The sequence below is a fragment of the Pygoscelis adeliae genome, unplaced genomic scaffold, assembly GCF_000699105.1.
Source record: "Pygoscelis adeliae isolate BGI_AS28 unplaced genomic scaffold, ASM69910v1 Scaffold27, whole genome shotgun sequence".
Lineage (NCBI taxonomy): Eukaryota > Metazoa > Chordata > Aves > Sphenisciformes > Spheniscidae > Pygoscelis > Pygoscelis adeliae.
Window position 1 is genome coordinate 2,790,939 of NW_008825410.1, and position 13,995 is coordinate 2,804,933.

Consider the following 13,995-nt stretch of genomic DNA (forward strand, 5'->3'; position numbering starts at 1 on the left):
TGGGGTGGGTGGGTGGAGATTATAGTACACTGAACTTCCTGGAAAAGGCAGAAGAAGCCTGATCCTTCAAACAGCAATTCACAGGGTTTCTCTAAAATCCTTTGGAACTCTGGATTAGAGCAGTCTCAAATACTTTATGAAGTACCACTGAAACAACCAGTTCTGACTTTGTGGCAGAACATTCTTCATTATCAGCAAGAGAAAGGCCTGATAGTGTCAAAGCTGATTAATTTTTTCAGGAAAAACTTTAAAAAGTTGCTACTACCACAAAATAACATTGATTACTTAATAAGAAGTTACTTGAAAACAAATCTTCCAATTATTCAAAAGCTGGGCACAGAAACCTTTCGTACTATTAACAAAGTATCAAAGTAGTTGGTTCCAAAAATCCCATACAGTAACTTAGCAATTAAAATCAAAACCCATATAGAATAGTTAACACATGATATTTAGACAATGCAATTTAAAATACCATATAAATATCTTCTCTAATTCAGAAACATACAAAAATCATAATCTATGGCCATCTGTGCTTGCCAGTTAGAAGTCAATTATAAAAATACAAAAGTATGCAAAAGCAACAGTTGCCAGTATCTCCACACAGCGCTTGTCAATCAAATTACTGGCAACCTGCAAGTTTATATTTGTAACACAGATACTTTCTTCTGCTTATTAATTGCCTTATGTGTTTAAAAGTTAAGGCTGACATTTTATATTTTTATAAAGATTGAAATTTTAATATTAACATTAAAATATAAAAACAGAAAATACAAAGCTTCCAGAAGGAAAGTAACGATTCTCATGTTTCTAATAATAGGATCCTAAATACAAATTACTTGCACTAGATTTGATTTTGAGTATTACCAGACTGACTTATAGTCTGTTTTAGATGCATTTATGTACAAAATAACTATAAGCAGAACACTATTAAGTTCATGTTTTCTACTGGGGAAAAATCACCAGAATAAATTTACTTCCACCAGTTTTATAGCATTCTGTACAGTAATTTGAGTGGGATCCTAATAAAATACTTGAAATCCATTTTCCACACACAGATACAGCTACATGGACATTATAACCCAAATAAAAATGGTGGTCTTCCCCACCCCCAGTAGATTAAGACAATACCCAAAAATACAGACTTATTTTGGAGAGCATGGAAGGAGCGAAGCACTGTCAGAAATTACCTCAATTGCTTGTCATCTTCCTGCATTACATAAAAAAAAAAAAAGCAGTTTTTATATAATCCTTTTGTTGCACAGACCAGACCAGCTCCTTAGGATGTAGTACAGTACGGAATTACTGAATTTATGCTTACATATTTGTATTTTCTTAAATTAGTTTTATGTTGTGTCTAATCTGGCACTGTGAAATCAAGTTTTTGAATATGATTGTCCAAACAAAAAGGAGTATCTTATTTCAGTTGCTTGGAAAGAATGAATTGGTATTTAACTATTTTTGCAGAGTTAAAATAGAATTTATATGAAATGTTAAAATCTGAACATTCTTTGGAATAAATAAAGACTAAAACAGAGTGTTTGCTAACTATGAATAAGTGAATCTAAAAGGTGGTTCACAACATCAGCAAATAAATACAGAGGAACCCTCCACACAAATACACAATATATGCTGCAATGAAAAAATTACATGGGGATGAGCAGGAGAGAGGCAAAAGATAGTCGTGTTGGCCTCCAGCTCCCCTTAATTTCTCAACAATCAATATTTGACCACATCAGCCCATTATCACGTGGGTAACAGTGATATCTGCTATCATGCTACCAGATAATATAATTCTGTACCACAGGTTATTCTTATCTTGTTTCAAGTAAAACACAAGAATATTACCTACCCAAGCTAACCACATTAGAAAAGCACAGTCCAGCTTAATTTAAAGAACTCATGAAAAACAAAAATATTCCAAAATTGGGATTGCAGGTGGAAATTAATTTTGCCCTGATGTAGAGTACGCATGCATTATGACACAGTCTTTGTATTTTTTTCCCATAGGATTGGCCTTAATCAGCACCCAGACTGTACTGAGATAGTGTCACTTGTAGAATTACCTTCTCATTCACTGTAAATTGGAAGGTGTGTAGAAAATAAGACAAGGTGCTGCAGGAATATAAACTATGATCTTATGTTGAAGAAAGGAGAACACTGCATACAAAAACTCTGTGCTTTTGCTATCTCTATCAATCTCTCTGCCAGTCATCAAAGAGATCATCCAAACCAAAATTTTTATGAAGTTCCTCAGATGCGTGTTCTTCAGTTTATAGTTGAATACCCTGGAAGAGGAGGACCCCCAAACAACAGTGCTGACCACTACTGTGAAATGCAGGATCCCCTCCTGGCTTCAAGTTAGATCACACAACACCTTTTTTTTTTTTTTTTAAATCACTGGAGGATCCTGTAGTCTACTGTTACATCCCAGTGATGAAATGGAAACTTGAAATTCCTCCTTTATGCCGTTGGGAAAGCGTGTGAACTTTCCTCTACCATCTTCTTTCATGCTGCTATGGTTTCATGGGTTTTCTGTCAGCCCATTTCTCCAGACTGTGAAGCGCTCTCTGAAAAGAAGCCCTATGCTTCAATTCATTAACTGCTCTCCCTAACTTGGTATCATCCATGAACTTGCTGAAGGCACGCTCCCTCCTATTCTCCAGGTCGTTAATAAAAACATCGAACAGTACCAGCCACGGTTTCAACATCTGAGGAACACTACTGGCCACCCGCTGGACTTTGTATCAGCACTCTGAGCATAGCAGGTAATAGTCCAGGTAATTTTCTACCCACCTTGCAGTCCACCTATCTCCAGTCCACCATCTACTGAGCCACTCAGCTCATCACAGAGGACAATTAATTTGCCCTTGATAAATGCCAGTCATGTTCTTGCCCTTCATGTGCCTGAACATGGCTTCCAGGAGGATCTGCTCCATAATCTTAACGGAGACCACAGCCAGGCTGACCTTCCTATAGATCCCCAGATCCTCCTTCTCGAAGATGGGTCTGATGTTTACTCTTTTTCCCCTGCTCATTTGAAATCTCCTAATCACAATGACCTTTCAAAGATGAGCAAGGGAATAGCCTTGTAATGATACCAGCCAGCTCCTGCAGGATGCTTGGATACGTCACACTCAGTCCCATAAATTTGTGTACATCAAATTTGCTTAAGTGGTCCCCAAGTTGACCTTCTGTACTGTGGATCATGCTTCACTCCCTCCAATTCTGCCATTAGACTCGGGGACCTGGGAAGCCCAAGGACAGTCCTTATCATTAAAGAGGCAAAGAAAACCTTGAGTATTGCTGCCATGTCCTTTTGTACCGGATCATTTGTCAAGATAATTTTGAATTCTAAGTGTCTTCACAGTGTTTGCTACCCACTTCAGTTTAGTCCTGTCTACATATAACCACGCATTCTTTCCACTGCTAATAATGAAAATACTGACACAGGCCCCTGAAAGATTGAAAGACCACCTACTTTGAGAGTAAGCTGTTAAAACAAAAATAATGCTAAGAACAATTTTTTATTCAGTTGTAACCACCAAATGATGATCACATCTAGACCAAGTCTTTAGTTTGCTTATAAGACCATGGCAAACAGTGTCAAAAAACTTAACACCATGCCGACTTTCAGCAAGAAGTTCTGTCTGAATCAGCCCTAAAGACGCTCTCATATTAACAGTTGTGCAGATCCCCAGGGACCTTAATGCTGACAATTCATTTAGACAAGCCTCTTTCCTTTAAAGAGCAATCTTTGCCAGTCTTTGGAGACTCCCTAATAAGTATAAGCAGAGTCTTAACTGATGACTGCAGCCTTGGTTGTGGTGTATTATCAAGCATCACTGTAGCTTCTAGGGGGCCAGGGTTGGGGGTAATCAGCTGTTTCTCAAAAATCATGAACACTACAAGAAAAATCCTGACAAGTCTAAAGAAAACTGTAGTGATGCAGTTGCTGCTTCCTGTGGAACCCTAATCAATACTCCATTCCAGCTCACAGTTCCTTCTTCCACAATACATTGCAAATAGTCAACTGCAAATTCTAATTAATTAACTTAAAAGACTACCATTTCTAGAGTATAGGGCTTTAAAGATGCAGTGATATTTAGACAACTAATGTAATGCATGGAGAGAATCTGTATCTCAAGAGGCTTTGTCCAGACTTCTCTATGTAGCTAATACAAGAAAACTTAAATCACAGAAGCATTTGCCATTTCTGGTTTGTGTTGATGCTGCAAGAAAGGGGCTGCAGCCTGCTGCGTGTTTTTTCCTGATCAGCAGGACTCCTACATTTCACAACAAAGCATATTTTTCTTTCCTCCTGCACTGTAACATTTAGTCTATATAGTAAATAAGGAAGAAGAGTTCATTAGAAGTTGGCTGAAAAGGACTGAAGAGAGTATTTTTTTGGATGTTAGAAAAAGCATCAACTATTGATTTACTTTGAGTCTCTGTGTACTGCTTATATTACCCTGATTCATGTAAATTTAACTTTTTCCTCCTAAGAGAAAAAAGAAAGAATTTATAATAGCAAAAACTTTACTCGGCTGTAAACCATTTTAGTTGTATTTATGTAGAATATATTTAGGTTTTTTTCCCTCCACTTCACACCGTGTCCTCTTTAATAAAAATATATTTATGTCACAGATATTTAAAGATCAAAAATTGAGGGGAAAAAAAAACTTTAAAAGGTAGAGGGAATATGTAAAGGAATGGAATAAAGCACAGTGAGATCTGAATAGTTTTGCTCAAATTTAATTTCTCATTAACTAAGAAGCCTGAAAGAAAAAGGCACCTTTAGAATGAACAGACTATGTCTAAATAAGACTTTATTAATAACCAATACAAGATTGTAATTTTTTTCCAAGTTGACGAGTGCCATGAAATTGATACAGAATTTGAGAGGTTAAATCTTTGGCAACAAGACAATCAGCTTTTCAGATACTGATCAACAGTTTGAATTCTGTTCAAGCTAAGCAGGGAGTAATAGCCACTCCTTGTTAATAAATACAAGTGATGTGATGACTTCCACCCAGTTGTCAAAGGCAATCTTTTCACAAACATTAGTGTTGAGATTTTCAAAGTAGTCTGGAGAATTTAGATACATTTTTAAGATATTATTCATAGTCATTCTGGCCACCTCTGTGTAGAAAGTGAAAAAACTTTAAATTTTTATTTAAAAAAATGTTTGTGGGTTTGGGGTTTTTTTAATGAACTGTAAAATACTTTAAAACAAGTCAAACTCAGTTGTGCTTCATCATTTGCCCACCTTGTTTATATTATTTTTACATGGATTCATACCATGTGGCATGTCTGGCACTGAACGGACAGAGTGAGAATAAAGCCCCCAAGCTCAGTAGGTTTGTGAGAGACAGCTCTGTGAGGAGCAGAGCAGACATAAGGAAAGAACCAACTGCATGAATTTCATGCTCAGTGTGCAAGACTTGACAGGCTTGTATTATTTTGACAGGCTTCTATTATTTTTTACATGCTGCTGAATCATGAGAGAAAAGCAAGCTCACAAAGACACTGATTACTGCTCACAAAATTCCAGACTTGTCTGTGGACTTTGCTTTTTTAAAAAAGAATAAAAATATCAGAATTAAAAAATAAAAAAGCAAAATCAAATTCCTGGAATATATTCCAAATAATGAAGAAAGACTAGGAAACACATCCCCCTTTGAGAAGCCTTGTATCAGGACTTCCATTATCTCTTTAAACTCAGCAAACTATGCTACCTAGCGCAACGTACTACTGAACATACCAAGACAGTGTTTTCTTATAATTGTTATGGAGCATTACCTGTAATATTAAGCTATTTCTCCTATATACCTTTTAATTGAAAATATACATTCTCAATGTATGGTACTAATGTTAAATCAGCTACCTCACACAATATAAATGAATTTAGGAACATTTAAATATTTTTCCCTTGTTTTGTGGTTGGACACTGGAGGTTTCTTCACAGAGAAGTAAGAGTTTAAGGACAAGTAAAAGTTTCAGAAAACAAAACCAGGATTAAGGGATAGCCACTTCTGTTAAATCACAGCCTACCAGTGAAGTCAGATTTGAGTAAGCTCTTAGGCAACTTACTCTGCTTATTCTCTGTAACACCTATTTTATCAATATTCGCACAGAAACATACTCAGTCCCAGAATCCCATCTACTCCACCTCTTCAACTCCACCAATCTTCTTGGCTCTTCAGCTCAGGATTGTAGTTTTAGAGATATGCTGCAATTTTGCCACAGCAGTACAGTTCCCATCAAATTTATGCTTTCCCCTGGAAATACCACAAAAATGGTATACATTCTCTTTAAAATTATTATCTCCAATTGTGGAGAGTCTTAAAAATTCTTCATGTTTTGAGATTTAGAAGCATGGTCCAAGAGATTATCTCTTCTCTGTTTTGTGATGATGCTACAACTTAGGGTTGTTACAACTGTGATTTGATCACTCACCTACTTTCCTAAGCTTAGTGTTTGGTTTCCAGAGTGTCACATTCTTTTGCCCAGCTGACAACTATTGAATTTGTTCTATCTGGAAGCTTGTTGAGATTCCTTTTCAGAAGAGGGGGGAAGCAGGAAGACTGACTCCATACTTCCAAGAAACTAAGAATTCTGAGAAATCTTAACATTTGTATTCATTCTTCTGCCTTTTCTCCACTGGTTGTAGGAAAGGTAGTTTATAATATAAAAAGTTGACTTCTCAAGAAATCATGTGAAAATGCAGACTAAGGTTTCTTTCAAGAAACAGGAACACCAGAACCATCAACACAATATGGCTGATGCACTGCTGATGCCAGCACTTTGCAGTCAACATACAAGTGTCTCATCATCATAAATTTCAAGATCTATTTACTTTATGTTTGAGCATAGCAGTCAAAAGACTGCAATTATCAGATGTGTTTCACTGAACTGTGGTACATTTATCAACCTGTCTTTGAAAATTCAGAGTGTGACATTAGCTGGTACCAGTAATGAAATGATTTTGAAACAAACACATAGCAATACATTGAAACCTCTAGCTATGAGGCACATATTTAAGACAGAGCTTTCTGCTCCTAAATTAGGGTTCCAAACAATTGTGTTATTAGTATATAATCTTATATTGCAATATAAGGTAGGACAACAAAGTTGGACCTACTTCAGCAGCCTTTTTTCTTTTGTCCTCATTTTCATCAGATTTTTCGCTATTCCAACCACTAAGATGCTACAGTAACCATATATTATTCTGCAGTTAGTATCTCTGTACACCAATATTTAAAAGCACCTACATGTTTGGTTACTTCCTGTGGGAAAAAATAGAGGGTTTTCTGGTAACACCTAGATATGTCAAAGGGTCCAATCTACTTTCCTTGGATTATCAGATACACTTTACTGGAAGTACTTTAGAAAGAATTTGTGGTGGTCATCATGCCTGTTTCCAAATCAGTATAAACAAACAAAACTTGTCTAGAGACTGTTATAACTGAGGGAAACAAATGCCGCAGTCACCTCTGTTTTGCTATTGCAACACCCATACTAAGAAAATAAGTAGTTGGAAAGCAGACTATAGAAATGAGGGAGAGACTAGTGCTAAAATGAAGAAAGTCTCAAATGTAGGCAAAGGGCAACTTTGTGCTTTCTTTTCTGTAATTCCTTCTCTTTACATATGGAGCAGGAAGAAAACATTTTAAATTGCATTTTTACAATGCAATTTCTTGCTTTCATAGTGCTACTAACAATACTGTGTTAACTTATTTCTTTCTTTTTGTGAAATTCACCGGGTATCTTGGATTAAAGACCCAATTATCTCTAAACTAGCTACAGAACAAAGATTATTTTGAAGTTATATTTATCTGCATTCTCAGATGAAAGGCAAGTATTAGTTTAAGCTCATTCTACCTTGCATCACTACTGTAAGGTAGACAGCTACTTTAGAGCTTTGAATAAAATGGTATATTGACAATAACATTTAAAACAAATAATCAAGCCCAGTATTGAAAGCAAGAATAGATCTCCGGAATGAGGGAAATGGAGATCAAAACAAGGAAACAGAAGAAAAATGGAGATCACGCTTAGAAATAGGAAGAATTCTACCAGTGCCAACTGAAAAAGAGAACTGAAATCCCAAATTTCAATTCAAGTACTATTTTTTTTTTTTTTTTACAAGGACCCAATAAAGTCCAGAAGAAACCTGGACACAATGGGAAAAAATTAAACTTTTTTCTTTTTTTTTTTTTAAAGGAAAAAAGAACACTAAGAAAACTGTAAAGAGCAGGTAGTTCTATTATCCTCAAGAGAACAATTAAGTTCTATTAAAAAAACCTCAACATTTAAGCTAGTCATCCCAATTTTTCTGCTATTAGAAATGGAATGTGCCTTGAAAACGGTTTCACAAACTACCTTTCCTTTCAATCTCTCATCCGAGCTTATGTATCACCCCAGTAGCAATCAATTATATAGATAAAATATATTTACATCTCAAATGTATATAATCTTTTCTCTATGATAAAATGCAGATATCCACCGTTTTGAACAAAAATAAAAGCATGCACAGTGAGGTGAACACCTCACCTTTTTTTTCTCTCTCACCTCTACTCAATTTCTGCCCTCTCTGCTTTTACTCAGAGAGTTTTAAAACCACATGTTTTCTCTCCAGGGTAACGTTCAGTCCTTGTATCTGTGATTTTCTCTGCAAGACAAAAATCAGCTCTTAAGCTTACTCATGTTCGTAATCAAAATACACACAGGCAATTCCACGTACCTCCTACTATTTGCATTTAGAATTGACAGAGACACAAAGGAGAGAGAGTAGATCGAAGCCTGTAAAAGACAAAGAGGAGCCAAAACCCACAAGTTCAGAAGGACCTGGAAGAAGAAATAGCTTAGCAATACAAAAGAGGAACACCTAGGAATTAGGTACAGGTTTATGAGGATCTTCATGTGCAAGAAAAAGGGCTCCCTCAAATAAACAGTCTTAAAGCCCAGTTCTTACAGCATTTTTTCATAGTTTCACTGCACTCTCTTTTTGTGCACTTTTGTGCACTGCACTTTATAACTTTTTGTTATAAACAGAGATTAGGCAGTTTCCATTCACATCTGTTGAGCCAAAGCTCACCCACACCTTTCCAGGAGACTCTTGAGAGTTAGCATAGACTTCCCTCCAGTTGCTTCCTCTCTTGTCCATGAATACACACAGAGCATCTTCAGATATAGACGCAGCCCAGCATCATTCTCATTCTGTGAACATAAAGCTGCTCTCCTCCATACTTTATGAAGAATGACAGCAATGACTAGGGCTCTATAATGAAATTAGCACTTTGTGACATGGCTGAATATGACTTCTTATTTTAAGAGAAAAGCAGAGTAAGAAAATGCAGACTGAAGAGGAAATTCTTGCTTCCAGGATTCTGTTTAATTATTTTTGTTCAAGTTATTTGAGACAGACAGAAAACAAACAAAATGAACAATCTACACCTGAAAGTGGAAGAAGATGTGTTAGTAGGCCAGCTGTTTAATGAAATGTGAGGTTTAAATGTATTTAATTTGTCTTCTGTGACGAAAAATTCTTAATAACCACTGAAATACTAGGTTTTTTCCCTCTTCAGGTAATTTACAGGGAATTTAAAAGGACTGTGTTTTACAAACACAATCTATATGTTGAATTCTTCTGGGGGTTTTAAATTAGAGTTTTAATCACTGTGGCACATAATTATTCCATGCTTCACTTGAGTCTTTTATTTAAAAAAAAGTGATCAACAGCTTTCCTTGAGAAATCCAAAACTTCTCAGTCCAAAGAGACCAGAGATGAGGAAGTAAAATCTTTTTCTCTCCTCAAAAGAAGAAGACGTAAGAATGCAAACAGCAAACATTCTCAACTCTTAGACAATGCTATTTTAATAATACAAATAATTTTCATTTTCAGCCACTTGAAATATTCACATGCATGACCAGAAGACAGAATATGGAATTATTTCTTTTTACTATTCAATTTGTGAAGATAACTTGTCAAATTACTTATACAACCTGTAATACTTGTCCACTGAGTGCCCTTAGAGCTTCCCAAACCAACTTCACTGTTCCATCTGCTCAGCAATTCTCTGGTATAGATCAAAAGTGGTCACACTGCTTATTCTATGCTCAAGTGTTTAACTAAACCAGTTCCCTAATTTCTTAAGGTTCTTCAACAACTACATGATTTCTTCGAACACCTCAGCAAGAATATATTACAAACATACATAGAACCTTTGAAAATCAGGACACTAAATTATGTATTTCTAATATAAGACCTGAAATCCTAGACCAATCTGAGAGAATTTACAAAGTAAATTAGTGTCTTTCCCTCACTCACCCGTCCCACACCAAAAAAAAGCATACAGCTAGGGAGCGTGCCCTTTCCTCAACACAAAATTAAACAGGAGCAATGCACATACTTAAATACTTTGCAGTTGTATTTCAGTACTGTAAAATGGACCATTCTATAAAACTTGCTATTGCTAGTTTCATATCTCTTAATTTTACCAGTTATAATAGCTGTGTGATTCATATGTGTGTGTATAAATTAAATCAAATTTTTTTTTTAAATTTCAAGAGCTTTACCAAAATACTCTCAGCCATTTTCTCACAAGGAAATCGGAGTCCCTGATGTTTTCATTCTGAAGCTAGCAAACTACTCTGTATAGTTTTGAAAGTTGATCAAAATAGTGCAACATCCTGATAAGAAAAGCCAGCTACTAAGCTGTTAAATAAATACATAAAATTAACATACCCAACTACCATAAATAGTATCCACTGTAATGTTAGATGAGATTTTTCAAGCAAACTGATGTACAAAGACATGCACATGTAGTATGTGTGTGCATAAATATCACACCAAGATCTTCAATCACCATCCTCTGTAGTCTTTTTGTAAGACCTGACACTGTCTCAGGTCATCAATAATATTCTAGAATCTCCTCAGCAAGGCACATATATCTGATTGATTTCTAAGTTCACTGTGTTTTGGGGCACTGATCAACTTAACAACATGCATCTATATTTCTGCTGCTGGCACATATCTCCTTTCCACCTTCCATCACAGTCTACCGTGTTCCCCTTAACTAGCTTTTTTGACACTTTTCTTGCTCCACCATAATCAGATCAGGATCTAAGACGAAGAAATTGCTTGTTTGGGGGGAAGGGAGTTCTATAAAAGCACAGAGAGATCATTTTAATGGGTAAAGGAGACAGACATCTATAGAAGCTGGGTTAATATCCAGCACATTTACCTTGTGGCAAAGGAAAATGAATGACTATAGGTCCGGAAAAAGGAGCATGTAATTTACTGGGTTTAACTTTGTGCCTCCCTTGCCTTTGTGGGTTTTTAACAGACAGAACAGCAACATATGGTGCAACTGCTTCATAATAAAGACTTGGGGCAGTCTCCAAGAGTCAGCAGGTACACATGAATGTTGGTGAGCTTCTATCAAGAGCTTTTTATTCCATTTTTCAAATTATGTACTGGCGAAGGCTGTGTGTTCGCACTGAGACCCGTTCTGCCAGGTTTGAGTACACTTAGCACCTTTCAATCAAGCTAAGATTCACAATGCAGCTTCTCATTTCCAGCAGTAATAAAGGAGGACCTGAAAGAAAGTTCCGTTGCAGAAAATCCATTTGTAATACACTTCTCTGTAAAAGATCTATGTGGGGAGATGGTGTCTTAAAGAAGACGTCGAGAATAAAGAAAAACAAAGTTCCATTGCAGATAAATTCACACAAAACCAAACTCCACAGCTTGCCTACTCAACCTTATGATCAGAAAACAACCAAATGATTGCTTTATAGAAAGTTCATATTGCTTAAAATGCACATTCTGAGATTTGGCAGTAGTTAGCTACCTACTTTTCGAGGAAAAAAACCCACAAGAAAACAAACGAGAATCCAAGTCCCAATCTCAAATAGTAACTCCACTGTCAGCAATGTACCAGCCACCTCCATGGCACCTACTGCTCTTTTACTGGCCTCCCAATTGCCAACATTCATCCCGCAATTTATGTAACATCTTGTTTATATTTAAAATTTATAATTTCAGGCAGATGCATCAAGGTATCTGCAGTATAGCAACACCTGCCCTTTTAGCACAATAACAACACATACTTTAATGCACTTTTCCAGCTATTTTATTTAAACAACATTCAGTGGTTAGGCTCAAAAGTGTTTTGGATGCTTGTTGCTGTGGTTTGCAGAAAATATTCATTGGAGCCAAGCAATTTTAGGAGACATACCGATCACGCTACTGTGAATGTGTTTGTATCCTTGAAAAGGAGAAAAGCAGCTGCAGGAGCAACTCCTGTTTCCATTTGCTGCTAACACAATTTCTTCTTTTCTGCCTTCATCAGTGACACTTGTCACTGGAAGGCTGTGACCTAGTCCCCACAGTACACCACATTTAATTACATCATTCGAATGTAAAAAAAGGGGTAAATGATACACAGAACAGCAATGAAAAATCTGAAAAACTAACAATGCTTTTACAGTCCCTTCCCATGTAAATCACATATAGCTTTAAAGAGTTACAGTGACTTAAACGACAAGGGATGTTCAAAAGCATAGAATATGAAAGTCTTCAGACGAATACTTACTTACAAGAATATCATTAGGTTTTAGTCAGACAAGACTAGAAGAAGGGTGAGAGTTATGACAGTGCTCCTAAAACGCAAAATAAATTAGTAAAGTGTGTACACGTCTTTTTTCAAAGTAAGAAGGAAGCCATTGAATTTCTGCTAGAGTCCTGGCTTCTGTTTCACTTTTCAGTAATTGTCATTAATTTTCTGTGTTAATCCCAAGCCAACATGGACAGAAAAATATAAGTTCTCTCGATAAATTCTTCACTGTGGTTTATAATACTGGCAAATTTACTTCAACCATTTTCTTTGCAAACTACTTTCTAATTTACTACAAAGGAATTAGCCAACCTGGCTGTGACAGAATGTACTGCCACCAGTACCTGATCTGTCCCAGTGCCTTTTAATAGTACTGCATAACATTGTGTAAACACCGTTCTTGCTCTAAGCATTTAAGAACAGGTTTTCCTGCATAAACATACAGCTCCATCTAGGAGAGCTTCCCAATGTACGTTTTGAATGCTCTTTCAAAAGAAATAGAAACACACTAAGTTACAGAGCTTTTGTCTAATACAGCAAAATACCTATGCAATACTTCACAGCTGAACTACATTCTCTTTTCCATAGACCACATAAACAAGACAGTGATGATGTTTCATAGTTTCATCTTTAGCTTGTCTGCTTGTTGTCTGTACTATTATTAGCTCCTGCCAAGTTACGTGTGTATCTTTAGCATGAATGACTGACTTACAAACTTCTAAACTCTTATCATTTAGCAATGACTGCTGGAAGGAACCAGACGATACCTAATGTCAAAACACTAATTTTATCTTATTTTCCTACAAATGCCATTAATTATCTTATCTCATTGACCACACCAAAGCTTTCTTTGAAGTAAATAAGAGGTCCTCCTAGAGCGTGGTAACTCCAGTCTGTTGCCCAGAAGGTGAAGTGCTTTGCAGCCGGCGTGTACTGAGCCATGCTTAAAGAGTAAATGATAAGCTCCTTGATTAACACTTCGATAAGCCCGCAGGGCACCGTCTGAGCAGCCTGACAGCCCATGAGGCGGTGATGGCTGAACGCGGGTGTGCCAGCCCCAAGGGCTGCCAACAGCGAGGTCCTACAGGTGACTCACGTACTACCCGGCGTTTTCGGACAACCGGTAAACGCACCTCACCGCATCACCGGAGGCGTCTTTAATCCTCTGCCTGCCAAGGCTCTCTCACGGTATTAGTACCACACTGAGGAACAGCTGTCGGTTTTATAAACTTCCTTAAAGGTTTACAGGGAGCTTCCCAGGCTTAAGAGGCAAACGGAATTCGTGCCCCGGGTGCGAAGCGGTAAGGAGGTTAGTTCTCCTCCTCCTCGGCTCTTCTTCCACCCGGCGCCGCCAGCGGAGCGGGCCTCGCAGCGG

At 37.0% G+C, this 13,995-nt stretch overlaps 1 protein-coding gene across 1 annotated transcript in view; it reads right to left on the minus strand.

Annotated features, from left to right (window-relative positions):
- The window catches only part of AKAP9 (A kinase (PRKA) anchor protein 9), a 118,657-nt gene extending 106,657 nt beyond the window's left edge, over positions 1-12,000 (minus strand). The window contains 1 exon segment of the mRNA XM_009330588.1: positions 11,860-12,000. Coding sequence (XP_009328863.1) covers positions 11,860-12,000 — 141 coding nt within the window.
- Between the last annotated feature and the right edge of the window lie 1,995 nt (positions 12,001-13,995).